This window comes from Hydra vulgaris, chromosome 02 (genome assembly GCF_038396675.1).
Source record: "Hydra vulgaris chromosome 02, alternate assembly HydraT2T_AEP".
In the NCBI taxonomy this organism is placed as follows: domain Eukaryota; kingdom Metazoa; phylum Cnidaria; class Hydrozoa; order Anthoathecata; family Hydridae; genus Hydra; species Hydra vulgaris.
The window spans coordinates 2,943,389-2,958,711 of NC_088921.1; the positions used below are offsets into that span (position 1 = coordinate 2,943,389).

General features: G+C 27.7%; 1 protein-coding gene across 2 annotated transcripts in view; it reads right to left on the reverse strand.

Moving 5' to 3' along the window:
• Positions 1 to 2,579: 2,579 nt before the first annotated feature.
• The window catches only part of LOC100207024 (uncharacterized), a 94,329-nt gene continuing 81,585 nt past the window's right edge, over positions 2,580 to 15,323 (reverse strand). Inside the window, exons 20-30 of one of the 2 annotated variants that reach the window (XM_065789966.1) lie at positions 12,659 to 12,910; positions 11,973 to 12,116; positions 11,658 to 11,805; positions 11,366 to 11,488; positions 8,846 to 8,980; positions 8,652 to 8,767; positions 8,421 to 8,559; positions 8,264 to 8,349; positions 6,036 to 6,147; positions 3,447 to 3,678; positions 2,580 to 3,114 (exon numbers count right to left, since the gene is read on the reverse strand). In XM_065789966.1, coding sequence (XP_065646038.1) covers positions 2,948 to 3,114; positions 3,447 to 3,678; positions 6,036 to 6,147; positions 8,264 to 8,349; positions 8,421 to 8,559; positions 8,652 to 8,767; positions 8,846 to 8,980; positions 11,366 to 11,488; positions 11,658 to 11,805; positions 11,973 to 12,116; positions 12,659 to 12,910 — 1,654 coding nt within the window. In that variant the 3' untranslated portion in view covers positions 2,580 to 2,947. The remainder of the gene's footprint in view (positions 3,115 to 3,446; positions 3,679 to 6,035; positions 6,148 to 8,263; positions 8,350 to 8,420; positions 8,560 to 8,651; positions 8,768 to 8,845; positions 8,981 to 11,365; positions 11,489 to 11,657; positions 11,806 to 11,972; positions 12,117 to 12,658; positions 12,911 to 15,323) is intronic. The other variant, XR_010636456.1, reaches the window with a different exon arrangement.

Here is a 15,323-nt window from a genome sequence, read left to right on the forward strand (position 1 = left end):
TGCTTCGAATGGGTCAGGCTGGATGAATGAGGAGTGCTTGTTACTTACTTAAACCACTTTATTCGGCATGTCAAGCCCACTAAAGAAAGCCCTGTGCTATTACTTTTAGACAACCATCAGTCTTATTTATCTGTGTAGTTAATAACATTGTGTAAAGATAATGGCATGGTTTTTTTTCCCTCCCTCCTTATTGCTCACATAAGTTGCAACCTCTAGATAGATCTGTATTTGGACCATTCAAAAAATGCGTAGCTAATGCACAAGACTCATGGATGAAAAAATGACCAGGAAAAACAATGAGTATATATGATTTGCCAGCAATTGCAAAAATAGCCTTGCAGCATTCTCTTACACAACAAAACATAACATCTGGTTTTAGAGTGGCAGGATTATTCCCATATACTGATTGAAGTTGATATAATAATATCAATACCTACTTTAGATTGAGTTGCTGGACGATCAGTAACAAATAATCGAGCAAAATCTGCTTCTGAAAATATATCTTTATCATTATTTGTTACAATCAGTAACAAATAATCGAGCAGATTTCCTCGATTATTTGTTACTGATCGTCCAGCAACTAAATCTAAACTAGGTATTGGTATTATTATATCAACTTCAATCAGTATATTAACTTCATCATTAGAATTTTCCCCAGAGAATATAAGACGTCTACCAAAAGCACAACCAAGGAAAGAAATACTCACTAGATCAAAGAGAAAGTATGCAGAACTTCCTACAGATACTCCAGTAAAACAGCGACTTATGGCTGAAAAAGAAGTTATTTCTAGAAAGAGAAAGTCTAATACTTCTACATCAACAAACAAACAAAAAAACATTAAATTTGAATTAAAATGGAATTAATGTAATTTTTTGCATTAAAAAAATTGTTTTTTAAACAAAATGTTATTGTGTTTTTATATTCTAAAAACAGAAAAAAACAGAACTTAAATATCCTAAATACTCCTTTGGCCATTTTTTAAACTTAATTGTTGTTTATTTGACTAAGAGAATTTTTTTTTTTCAAAAACAGTTTTTAGTTTACTAAAAAAAAGTCGGGTGTATGTGAAGTCTATCTTAATAAATGCATTGCAACTCAAGGAAAATACAACTTTCTTTTATTGTAATTATAAAATTTTTGTTGCCAAATAGAAATTACAGATTAACTAGTAATTTTTTTTTTCCATTACTTCCAACTCGATTGTTTAAAGCAGAAAGCATTGCAGATCCTGTCGCAAAATAAAGTAGTTTTTGACGTTCTAACGGTGTCATTTTAATTACTATACTCCAAAACCACCTCATATCTTTCTACTTTTAAAGTGTTGGAACTTGCCCCGTTCACTGTTGCAACTTACCCCGATGCGGGGTAGGTTGCAACATTTTTTTTTTCAATTTTGTTTCACTATTGCGGAATAACTGAGTTTTATATTATATTTATCAATGTTGGATTAGTATGTCACGAGATCTATTTTAAAACCCTTTACAAAATGTTAAAGTTTAAGGAGATAAATGCAGTTTTTTTAATTTTGTTGCAACTAGCCCCGGTCTCCCTACTACTAAAAGAGTAATTGCGATCCTCCCCTGATCTGAAAAATCAGGAACTGTGTAAAATGTTAGAACCAATACAAAATGTAAAGTTAATTAAACTTTTAGGAATAGACGAAATACCAAGAAGCGCATCATAGATCAAGACCATATAAAATGAAACATCAATAGCTCTATATAAAATAAGCAAATATAAAAGTAATAGAAATTTAAAAATACTTTTAATTCAAACTCTTGAGATAAATTTTAATTATTTCCAGTCGTTGTTGATTTTTATTTTACTTGATTCAATTGCTGTAAAAATTAATTGTCTTATTATGCATTACTTATTTATATGGTTTTCTGCGACTTAAAGACTGCCTTTTAGACAACAAGTTTATTATACACACTTTAAGAGTTGGAATTTTATTACATTACTACTAAAATACTTAAATGAGGTTTCGTTGCATATATAACATAAGCTCATTTGTTAAAAACAATCTAGCCAAATTTTTTTATCGTTTTTAAATTGCAGTAAAAAAGAACGGTTGTGCCCCTATTGAACAACGGCACCCTCACAAAAATTGTCGGGGGTATGTATGTATCTATAAATATATATATATATATATATATATATATATATATATATATATATATATATATATATATATATATATATATATATATATATATATATATATATATATATATATATAAAGGGCATAACCGCATATAAAGGCACAACTGCTTTTTAACATTTGAGTGTATACACACATTGTTATTATTTATATTGTGTATTGAGTATTGTTTAAGCATCATGCAACACCATGAAACTTCATTTGTACTTATTGTCGCTAATAACTTACAACGTATAGTAAAAGCATAGTCGCTAATAACTCACAACGTATAGTGAAAGATTTCATTGATGTGCGTAATCTTTTTTAATTATTCATTATGTATTTTTTTATAACTATCAAGAAAAAGAAATGATTGAAGATAAATTGAAATGTTGATCCATCCATCAAAATCAAATTTACTTAAAAAATTTAACTGTATTGTAAAACAATTTTTAAACAAATAATATTCCATACATATTAATTTTATGCATATTAGTATGCAATAGTATTGCAATAGTATTGCAATAGTATTGCATAGATGTGCAAGTTTTGTTTAAATGTTGTAATAATGTTTAGTCTTGTACGATTTTCTGTACTTTTTAAACAAACAGCTGTTAAAGATATATGCAAACTTCTTTGTTAGTGTTTTTTAAAAAAGTAAAGAAAGCAATATTAAACTCATCCAATAAAAACACTTTTTTGGATACTTATTGCAAACGTTATCTTTATTATGACGTCCAGTGCAAACGTTAATTTATTTCGGAATTTGTCACAATCGCAACTTTTATATTGACGGTAATCGAACTTTAGCCCAAGCCGTAACTTTCACATTCAATAGCCTGAAGTAGTTTTTGTTTTAATATAGATTTTGAAGGATATAAAGGAGTACTAATACGCTGACCGCACGTACTTGACATCGGTAATGCAGAACTGTTTAAAGTGTCAATAATGTCAATAGATATCGCTAATTCTTCTAAATATAAAAAAAGTTAAAATTATGCACCTGCGTTGCAAAATTTCCAAAAATTTTGGCTCTAAAGGTGAGTTTTTACTCATCCGTTTTTTTATGGAAACAGGATAAGAAAAAAAAAAAATCACGTGAGCATGCGAAGTTTTCTCTCGGACAAATTAAAATTTATACTACGCATGCCCACGTGATTATTTTTTCTTCCTTTTCCCGTTCCCATGAAAAAAATCACCTTAATGGAGGCCGTTCGTTGTCTTCTCCTGCTTACGACAGTAAGTAATAAGTACGACTTTAAAAGTTAATAATACAAAATGGAAACGAATTAAAATTTTACTGACCATTACTTCCAACTCGATTATTTAAAGCAGGAAGCATTGCAGATCCTGTCGCAAAATAAAGTAGTTTTTGACGTTCTAACGGTGTCATTTTAATTACTATACTCCAAAACCACCTCTTATATCTTTCTAAAAGCTCTTTTGAAAAAGCTCTATTGTTACTAAAAGTAATAAGTGAACGCAACCTATTATAGCTGACGTCATCAGGCCCTCCTGAAAGAATTAATTGAAGATCCTATAAAAATAAATATAAAAAAAAGAATTTAAGATTATAAAAAACGAATACAGAAAAGAATTGCAGTCAAAAAATCAACCTCTTATTTTGTTTCAAAAAAAAATTTTTATGATTAAATTGAAATTTTTTACTCAACTTTTTTTTTAATAATGGAATAACATTTTTTTTTCCTTAAAAAAATTCATAAACTCATAAATTTAGAAAAAAGTTACCAGATGAATCATAAAAAGTGGAACAACCACGTTAATAAAAAATGGAATAACCACAATATTTAAAAGTGGAATAACCACACTATTAAAAAGAATCTAGGAATAACCATGCTATTAAAAAGTGGAAAAACCACACTATCAAAAAAGATTCTTGAAATAACTAAGCTATTAAAAAGGAATCTTGGAACAACCATGTTATTAAAAAAGAATCTTGGAATAACCATACTATTATTAGTCAATTTGTCCACCATTTACCTTAATGATTGTAAGATACCTTTTAGGCACTTAATTTTCCAAGTTCTGTAGTCATTCTGTGCCAAAAATTTCCCACTTCTTTAGTGAAAATTGCCCTTAACTGAAACAAACTGTGAATGATTTTAAAAAGATTCCATAACTTTTTATAAGATTTAGGTCAGGTGATTGAGGACCACATATGATAGCAACACTCGATTTATGGGATGGCGTAGATGTGGGCTATCATATTATTTTTGATATAACATCGCCACTTATGCTTTACCCCGCGACTTACGCCTATTCCATACTGCAGTAAAAAAGGATTCACTACAAATAGCCAAAACCCAACCATACCCAAATTTGTAAAGCACTATTATTTTTTTGATGATATGAAAAGTGTTAATCTACTGCACAATATAAGTAAAAATAATTAAATAAATCACTTACCATACCAACGGTAGAAAAAACTACGCACAATAACTTAAATTTCAAGTTAAACAGTACTAACAATAATAATAATAAATAAATTGTTATATAGATACTAATATGAACTAAGATAAACAAAAAATATATCGCCAAACAAAAAAAAAATAAAACAAAAAAATACATTAAAAAATAAAAAGTATGCATACAACAATGAAAGGCCTCAGAATGGAAAAAAAACATTAATGCCAATGTGTAAACATAATTTGTGTAGTGATTAAGTAATAAACTTCTCCTCAGAGTCGCGTCTATTATTACTGGCGTTTCGATGAGGATCAGCACTTATAACTAGTTTATCCCGTCAGACAAACGTCATCGCCACTTATGCTTTACCCCGCGACTTACGCCTATTGTGACACTGGGATGGCGTAGATGTGTATAATTATGTTATTTATAATACATAAGTAGCGTAAGAATTATAGCCACATGTGGGTCATATGTGGCAACCACCTAAAGTGTATAGACACCATAATCACATATGGCCCACACTTACACCATCCCATAAATCGAGTATGGCTATCATTTAATAACACAATGTGGGCTACAGACATTTCTTGTCTCTTTGTAATGATCAATTTGTTAATCCTTTTGCCAGTTTTGGTGCATGCTTAATCTTAGTCTCTTAAACATTCAAAATACTTCCAATAAATTAGATAGTTGTCCCTTCTCCAACAACTTAGATAGTAGTCTCTTCTCCAACAACTTAGATAGCTGTCTCTTCTCCAACAACTTTGATAGTAGTCTCTTCTCCAACAACATTGATAGTAGTCTCTTCTCCAACAACTTTGATAGTAGTCTAAACTAGACATCCTTTTCTCAATAAACTTTTGATGGTACTTATTTTTTTACAGTTTCTAATCATGGTTCCTACAATATTCGTTTTAACATTTTATATAAAAGAAATAACTTTATAACCTTTTCCACTTTTTTAAATTGTTCCTGAATCAACTTTTTGATTATATAATTTACTTCTTTTCATCACATTTTTATTATCAAAAACTTATAAAAAAACTTTTTTCAGTTTTTTTTCAAAAAAAACGAATTCGAAAAACTTCAATCAATCAAAATTGTTTGCTTACATTTTTCCCCTGCAATATCACTACCCTACAACTGGAAAGATAAAAATATTTGAAGGTAAAATTTTGCGATTAAAAAAGGATTAGGGAATGAGTTTTTTTTTGACTTTTTCTGATTCGTTGGATAACTTTTTTTCTATAAGATAAGTATAAGATTATGAATTTCTTGAGATAAAAAAAGTTATTTGATAACTACTTTATATTTAAAAAAAAAATTTAAACATTGTAAAAAATTTGAATTTAAATTAAAAAAAGTTTTATTTTATTGAAAAACAAGGATTTTTTTGACATATTGGTTCATAATTACAAAAATAGAACAACAATAATATAAGTAAAAATATAAAGTTGTCAATACCTCAGGTTCAAGAGTTTCAAGCAGATCTTTTGGTACCATTTGTTGTAATCCTTCACGTAGTCCTAGAAGTTCATTTTCTCTTGATGATATCAATAAATGTTTAGTATAAAGTCTAAATATAAAATAATTAAAAATATAAAATAATTAAAAATAAAGTAATTAAATAAAATTTAATTTAAATTAATAAAAAATTAGTATAATGCAGAAAATGCAAAAAAGAATTTCTTTGTAAAAAAAAATTTATTTTTAAAATATATTATGGTACCTTCAACACACAAATACTCAATGGCTAACATCAATAGCACACGTCGTGTGCTATTGATGTTAAAACACTGATTTCTACTCATTACAATAAATTTGATAAGTCAATACTACAAATTGCTAATACATTTGAAATATGATCTCAGCTTCAGTCTTCCTCATGTCGTCATCATGTCAACCACCAGAATATATGGCAGTATCACCACAACCAGCATCATTAACTACAACATCTCACTAACCACTAACCACTAACATCTGAATTTACACCAACAACATCTCACTAACCACTAACCACTAACATCTGAATTTACACCAACAACATCTAACATCAGCATATGTCACATAGCATCGGCTAAGTCAACTCAGCCGGCAACCATCCAGTCTTTACCTAATCTAAACTTTTTCTAGCAAATCAATGCTTCGACATTCCTTCCCCACTTTATGCTTTCCTGAATGGTACAGTTTACAGTTTTTTAAGTTGCATGTCAACAGTTTACTTGCTCTTTAACAATACTCTTGTGTGCATATTAAAGTAAATAATAAAAAAAAATTTGGGGGCTGAATTTTTTTGAGTAAAAAATAATAATAAACGTATACCAAAAAAAACTAACTTGGTTGTTTTACTCAAAGCTTGCCGTCTTCATATTAGCCAGTTGCTTTAAGTCTTTAATATATACACCGCTATCTACTTTATATTTTTTTTAAGTGCAATATCAAAGAGTTTTTTTTACGACGCCATGGTAGGATTTTTATTCTTTAAAAAATCAAATAATTTTTTTGAATCAATATTATTTGCTTTTTGTTTTAATTGTTTTTTATAATAAACGTTTATCATCAATCGTATGACTTTCCTATAAATTTTATATTAAGCTAAACAAAAGAATGTTTTTTTTATAGAGCGCGAGAACTAAATAAAACTAAGACTTTTATGACACTCTTAAATAATAATAAATATATAAAGAAGACATTGATTATCTTATTATATATTCTGAATCTTTTTTCTTTTTATATTTTATTTTTTCTATTTACAATAGGGCAAGTAGTTTTACCAAAATATTTACCTCATACATATGCAAATTTATAGTTTAAAATTTATTCTATAATAAGAAAATGTTTTGATAAGAGAATTGAATAAGAAATATAAAAAACCATCATCACAACCATCCCATTGTTTTAAAATTTTTTTACAAATACTCATGGTTTCATTCATAATAATTCATAATAATTTTTATCTGTTATGTAATTTATATAATTCATAAATAATTTTTCATCTGTTGAACTACTTGCAAATTTCACCATGAGCTCTTTTTAAAAACCCACCTGTTTGTAATAAAATTTCACCATGAGCTCTTTTTAAAAACCCACCTGTTTGTAATAAAATTTCACCATGAGCTATTTTTAAAAACCCACCTATTTGTAATAATTTTAATTAGCAACATTTCAATCTCTTTGAAACTTGTAATAAATGTTTTTTCCAGCTAATCATTTTTGCAATATTGACTATTGAATAAAAATAATGTTAATGAAAAAAAATGTTCTTATTATGGTGAATGAATGCTCATATCCAGCCTTCTATTTTAGATCTCAGTTTATTTTTCACTAATTACTTCTAGAGGAAATGGTAGAAGCTGCAATAGAGACTGGAACTGGATTGCAGGGCTAAGGTTCTCTTAAATTTTGAAAAATATATTTTTATTAACTGTCTTTTAAATTCTAATAAAATTTATTTATGTGCTACTAGCAATTAATTTTATTTCATAGAAAACAGAAATTTTACCACAACTTTATGAAGCAGCTTAGTTAAGGGGGCCAAGCAATAACTTGCCAGATGGCAACAAAAATAACAACAAAATCAACAAGTTGTAATAATTAACCTAATCAAAATTTACATAACCTTACCTAATCAAAACATAACCTTATGTATTTTACGTAATTGTGCTTAAAGTTCTTGATTCTGGACTTGTTACCTTATATAATTTAGTGTATTTGCCTTTCTAACAGGATAATTATTTCCATCTTTGATTAAATCTTCAAGATGACCATCAATAGATATCTTAAAGAGTATAAAAACATCTAAACCAATATCAATTAAATTAAAAAAAAATTAAAGATAACTTTTCTAACCTGAAAATAACAACAGTAACAAGCTTCAAACTCTTCCTCAGAACAACAAGAGGAAAATGCATCATTAATCATGTGTGAAAAACTGTCATACAGAAGGGAGTCAAAAAAAGCAAGGTCATCAAATTTAATTTCTTCTTCCCTAAAGAGAAAAATTAGAAGATTTATTAACCAAAAAATAAAAAAAAAACAACTAACCAAGAACAACATTGGGTTTGCAGTATAAAACCCAACCTGTTTAGCAGAAACAGAAGAACAGGTCTCGATAAAATAAAAGGTATTGTTTGATTAAACCACATTGTCAATCCAAGGAAACGGCCAAGTGCCAAAAATGCATTGTATCGTTTTTCCTACCAAAATTTATGATTTTCAAAAATCAATTTTAATATAAATACTATACCTTTAAAGTCAAACAATTTTCTATTTACCTCAGTCATTGGCTCGCAAAAGTATGGCAGAGATGTATCTGAGCACTTGTAGCGACCACTAACTGGTGAATAAATACCCCGCTGTGCAGGAAGATTTCCATACTCAGCAAAAAAGGGTATAGGCCAATCTTTGTACTAAAATATTGATCCTTTTTTAATTATAAATTTAATTGAATTTAATTAAAATATAAATGTTTACAATACATTAAGCAATAATAATCATTAATATTTACAATTTTATTCATTTTTTTTAATGCACACTACTACACAAAAAAATTCATAGAGCAATTTTCTATGACAGCTTGGTTTTGGGTTTAGGGCATTTAGTCTTATATTTTTGTCAAGTCAGACATATGGTCATTATGATTACCAGTAACATGTAATTTAGTGCAACCTGTTCCATGTCCTGCTGTCTTGCAGGATTCGCATTGTAAGCAAAGTCCAGAAAAAGTATACTTCCTGTTATCAATAATATCAAATATCTGTCATGCCAATAGTAATATATATATTTTTTCTTTTATATAGTTAAAGGTGTCCTGTAATTTACTATATATGAGCCAGTAAGAATCAGAATCACGTAAGTAAATTTTAAAAGGTTTTATTAGATTTGTTGTAGAAAAAACCCGACAAACAACAACAACAAAAAAACAGTTGCTAATTTCTTTACATAAGCAGACACTTACACTAGTCTCAAATTTAACAGAATGATGCTTTGTAATCATAAACATTGACTTAACTCAATTTTTATTTTTTTTATTTACAATATACTGATTCTCACCAGCTCATATGTATGTTAATGTTCTGTCTAAACCTCTAGCGTGGTGTTCATTCACCTGTAGGTTACTATATTTGTGTTTGTGTTCTACTTAGGGTTAGGTTAAAAATAACAAAATAAATAAGCAAACACTTAAGAAGTCTAACCTATATTTATTTTATTTTAAAAAGCAAAATAAATGTTAGTGCTATAACTATAAGTAAATTTAAAAATTATTAGTTTAAAATTCTGCTAATAAAATTTAAAAACCTAAAATACTTTTTTTTTAATTTTCATTTTTTCCAACTCTTCTCCAAATCTTGTAACTTCAGAGATTCCTCAAGGTTCTATCATTGGCCCCATACTTTTTTTAATTTACATTAAAAATCTCCAAGAAATTCTCACATCTAAGATGGTTTTGTTTACTAATACTACTATTTATTCTTGTCTTGATAAGAAGCCAGCATTCTCTGATTGTGCGGAAGGAGTATTTGAGCTTGAAAAGGATGTCACTTCTGCTTCAGCATGGGGCTCTCAATGGCTGGTGAACTTTAACTCAAACAAAACTCAATTTTTTTTAGCTAACTGTTACCACTTTAATCTAGTTCTTCCTATATTTACAAATGGTAATGTATTCGATGAGTTATCTACTCTATATCTTCTAGAATTAACTATTACTTCCAATCTTTCTTGAAAACCATATTTCAAATTCATTGCAAAATTAGCACCTACTAAGATTGCATCTCTTTATCGTGCTTGCTACTTATTTACTCCGGATTCTATTCTTTATCTTTATAAATCTCTAATCCGTCCTTCTATGGAATACCGTTGCCATATTTGGAGCAGATCTTCAAATGATGCCCTTTCTCTTACAGATAAGGTGTAAAAATTCATTGTAAACATAGTTGAACCTGCTCTTGCAGCTAACCTTCAACCATTGTCTCATTATCGTAATGCTGCTCTAAAAAGCTAGCATTTCTTGTGCCATCTACTAAAATTCATTCTCGTGTTACTTGTCATTAAAGTCTCATCCTTTCACTGTGGCTGTTCCTAAGTGCTCCGAAAATTCTTATTTGTCTAGTTTTTTCCCTCAAACATCAGTTCTTTGGAATTCGCTCCTTCATCTTGTTTTCCCGATTCATATATTTTGCAATCTTTTATGTTGTCTGTTAATCATTATCTTGCTTTATCAAGTTCATCTTTTCCCTTCCAGTTAATTCCAATATTAATAGTGGTTGCTTGCAGTCTTGTTGGCAGTGGAAATGTAAAAAAAAAAAAAAACAGTCCTTTATTCAAAAATTCATTTTTTTAAATATATTTTTTCATTAAAAATAAAACATTCTTTTTAAACTAAAAATCTAGAATGCTTTTCGTCCTATATTTTAGGAATGTTTTTTTTGTTCTATATTCTCAGAAAAATTTTTATTTTGTTCTATATTTTAAGAACATTTTTTTTTTGTGTGTGTGTTCTATATCATTACTTTTAGATAACATTAGCTAACCACCAGTATTTAAAAATTAAAAAAAAAAAATCTTTTTCTGTGGTTTCTTTCTTTTTTTTTCCTATTATATTCATTTTTATTATATGGGGGCAAAAAATTACAAAACTGACAAGCTAACTTTAAAAGCTTTAAAAAAAGCACATCTAAACAAATAAACAAAACAAAAAAAAAGCAACATTAACATAAAATAAAATAAAATTTTATTTAACTTTGAAAAAGTTTAATTTTTTTGATTAAAAAAATAGTTTAAAAAATTATAATTACTTTTTGCCCTTCTTTAAGTGCATTTGCTAAAGCTGGAAATAAACCACGAGAAACACCTGGTCCTGTACCCTCCTCACCTTCAAAACGAACACGTATACTTCCAAAGGGATGGGTATCCATATTCTAAACAACAAGTAAAAAAAATAAACCTAAAAAAAAAAAAAAAAAAAAAAAAACATCATAACTTATAGTACTTTTCACAAATTATATTTGATTCATTCAAATTTTCATTCATTCAAACTTTCATTCATTCAAACTTTCATTCATTCAAACTTTCATTCATTCAAAGTACCTGCATTAGAATTTCCATACAATCTTCAAGCAGTCTCATACGATCAATATTCATTAATAAAGATGGATTTTCTTGATTATTAGATATATGGACCTGGTCACCACCACCATTACTGTTGCCTCGGACAGCTGCTAATGACCTCTGAAATCTAAAAAATTTCTATTCAAAGTTATCTAGAAAACTTTCATCTGAAAAACAAATGATGATAGAAAGAAGATTAAAGCAATCTTATATCTTACTATTCAAATGTAAAACTAAAATGAGAAATTTAAAATTAAAATGATATATAATAAACAAAAAATTATTTAAAAAAACCGAGAAATTCGACCAGCTGCACCAGCTTTAGCAGAAAGAAAACTTTCTCGTTCATAGCCAGGTCCTTCAGTCAAAAAAAGGATTGTAAATGCATCTATAACACGTTTCCACTCTGAAGAATCATCTGTAAATGAATTCGATTGGCTAATAAAAATTAAAAGATAAAATGCTGAAAAAAACACATTTTTTGACGTGTTCATATAACTGTGAATTCAGTGTACTTATATGCACATGTAAATCTAACATACTAATCAGAGAATAGTTTAAAATATTTAATATAAGTCAGATATTTTTAATTCAAAGTAGAACTTTTAGTATGTATGTATATACATATATATATACCATAACTGCAATAGCTAATTAAAGTAAGTGTTTTTTATATAACCACAAAAACTAGTGCAGAATTTTTTTTTTTTGTACTATTTTTATTGTTCAATTTTTCTTGTTTTATTTTGACATTTTTGTTTTATCGACTGAATAATTTAGAGTTGCAGAGTGTACAGACATCGACTGACTTAAATAGGTAGAACATGCAGGGATTGTACATATAAAGACCAACCAAAACAGGTTAAACATGCTGTAAGTGTACATACATAAACACAGGGTTAGCGCTTGGGCAGGTATTCTTTCTTTTCTTTTTTTTAATTTTTATCTGATCTTATTTTTTTATTTAAAAATGTGCATACCTGCTTGTTAAGTGACTCCCACTTTTATCCAACCATACAGATGGGTTGTTAGCAATATGCTTAGTCCAATCAATGTGTTGCCTAAACTTATTTAAATCATTTTCTTTCAAAAAATCAAAAACTTTTCCATAAAAATTTGCATCAGATTGGACATTTGATTGACATGTTGGAGGACATTTTTTATTACTGTCAAATAACTTCATCTTTTTGGTATAAAGATAAGCATCCAAAATGTACGTAATATGCTCATAACTAAAACATAATTATAAACATACTTAAATAATAAAATTAAATTAAACTAAAAAATAAAAATAAAATAAAAAATTTAGTAAAAATACATTTTGAATATTAAAGTTACTTTATTTAAAGTTTGTACACAAAATAAGTGTGAAAGTAGAAAAAGCACTATAATAGAAACCACCAGAAATTTGCTGATGATTATACTTCATATAGATTTCATTATCTTTAATTATTCACAAATTTTTAGAAATATAAATATAATACAACTTTCTTCAACAAGTTTTTGGAATATTCTTGCAACGAGTTCTTGCAATATTCTTGCAACAAGCTCATGCAATATTCTTTTTTTTTTTTTGTAAAGCATGAGAAAATGTTTATTTTGAACTTTTACAACAAAACTATGAGAAAATTCTTATATTTTTACGCATTCCCAAGGTGGATTATTCATAAAACTATTAACTAGTTTTCTAACCAGTTTTATATCATGAAAAACCCCTTTTCCTCAATTACCAGATTTGCATTGATCAATTTTGTTTAGGAAAAAAGTTATATAACATGACTAACAATATAGGAATGTATTTGGAACTTTTTTGCTACTGAATTGTAGTTTCTATTCAGATTTTCCATAATGTTTGTGCAAAATATTTTTTCTAATATTTTCTTCTTTTATCATTTTTAAAACTTATTTTAAGTTAAAACTAAAACATAGGTGTGTTAACTCTTTCACATTTATTTCATGCTTTAATTTGTTTTAATGATTCCAAAATTAAACTTTCTAATATCATATGAAAAAAAAACCCTTAACAGTACAATATTATTTTTACCATAAAGTTAATTACCCAAACTGATTTATTTAAATATGAAATAGGAGCTGGCCTCTTTAACTTATTGGTGGTAAACTTTTTTTATAAAAAAAAAAATTCAAGAAATTAACAAAAGAATATTTTTTAATTTTCATGTAATATTAAAAAATACATGATTATGTTATATTTTTCCAAATGCTTTGTCAAAAAAACTGAAATTTTTTATTAACATATGTGTGTTGATATTAAACATTTTTTATATTTAAAGTTTAGATAAATAAAGATAAAAATTTTAGTTTTGAACATAAGGAAACATAAGTTAAATCTTTGCAAATAAATTTGCTCTGGTGCTTTTTATTATTTACTATTTATTATTTTTAATAATTTTTTTTCTTTATTTATTACTTATTATTTATTTATTACATATTACAATTATTATAATTTTTATATTTATCATTATTTTTTTTAACATCTTCACTTCCAGCAAGGCTGCATGCAAGGAGAAAAGATGAAGTTTATAAAGCATGATTGGTAATTATATGAATCAGGAAAACGAGATGAAGGGAGTGAATTTCAAAGAACTGATGTTTGAAGGCAAAACTAGATAAAAAATAATTTTTGAGGCACTTAGGAAAAGTTACAGTAAAAGGATGGGACCTAATTGAATGACAAGTAGCATAAAAATGAACTTTAGTAGATGTTACAAGAACGGCTAGCTCTTTAAAGCAGCGCCCATCTATAGAAAAGAGAAAGGGAAGCAATATTTGGAGTGATGATGGTTAAAGGTTGGAGGTTGTCAATGTTTGGAGGTTGGCTGCAAGAGCAGGTCCAACTATGTTTACAATGCGCATTTATATCTTGCCTAAAAGAGAAAGGGTGTCATTTAAAGATCTGAGAACCACAATAGGAGAGTGTTGGCTTCTTATCAAGACAAAAAGAAATGGTAGTATTATCAGCAAGCAATGCTACCTTAGATGTGAAAATTTCTGGGAGATTGTTGATATAAATTTAAAAAAGTATAGGACCAAGGAGGAACCTTGAGGAACCCCTGAATTTACGGGAAATGCAGAAGAGTGCTGTCCATTGAGGACAACTTTTATGCTACGATTGGTAAAAAGGGATTTAATAATCTTAAAGATGTTACCTGATACACCGTAAGAAGAGAGCTTATGAAGAAGACCAAAAATGATGAAGAAATAATATTTAAAATTTGCTCTTACTCTTTGAGAAAAAATTCTGTTTTTGATTTCACACCATAGATCGATTCCATACCTTACTAAATTTGATTCCATACCTTACATAAAATTGATTCCATACCTTACATAAAATTGATTCCATACCTTACATAAATTTGTATGAAAAATTTTTAAGAGAGCAATCAAATATTTGTAAAAACTTAGGTTAAAATGAAAAAAATTTCAAAAATATTTCATTTTTACATAACTTGAAAACTCCTCCATCACCAATACTACTGATATTACTTTTAAACAACAACTTCTAACAATTCTCAATAAATATTTTTTTTTAATATAAAATAAATGTTAATATTATAAGGCAATTTATAAAACGTTATATAATTTATATAACTGACATTGTTGAAACTACTGGCTGTTAAAATAATG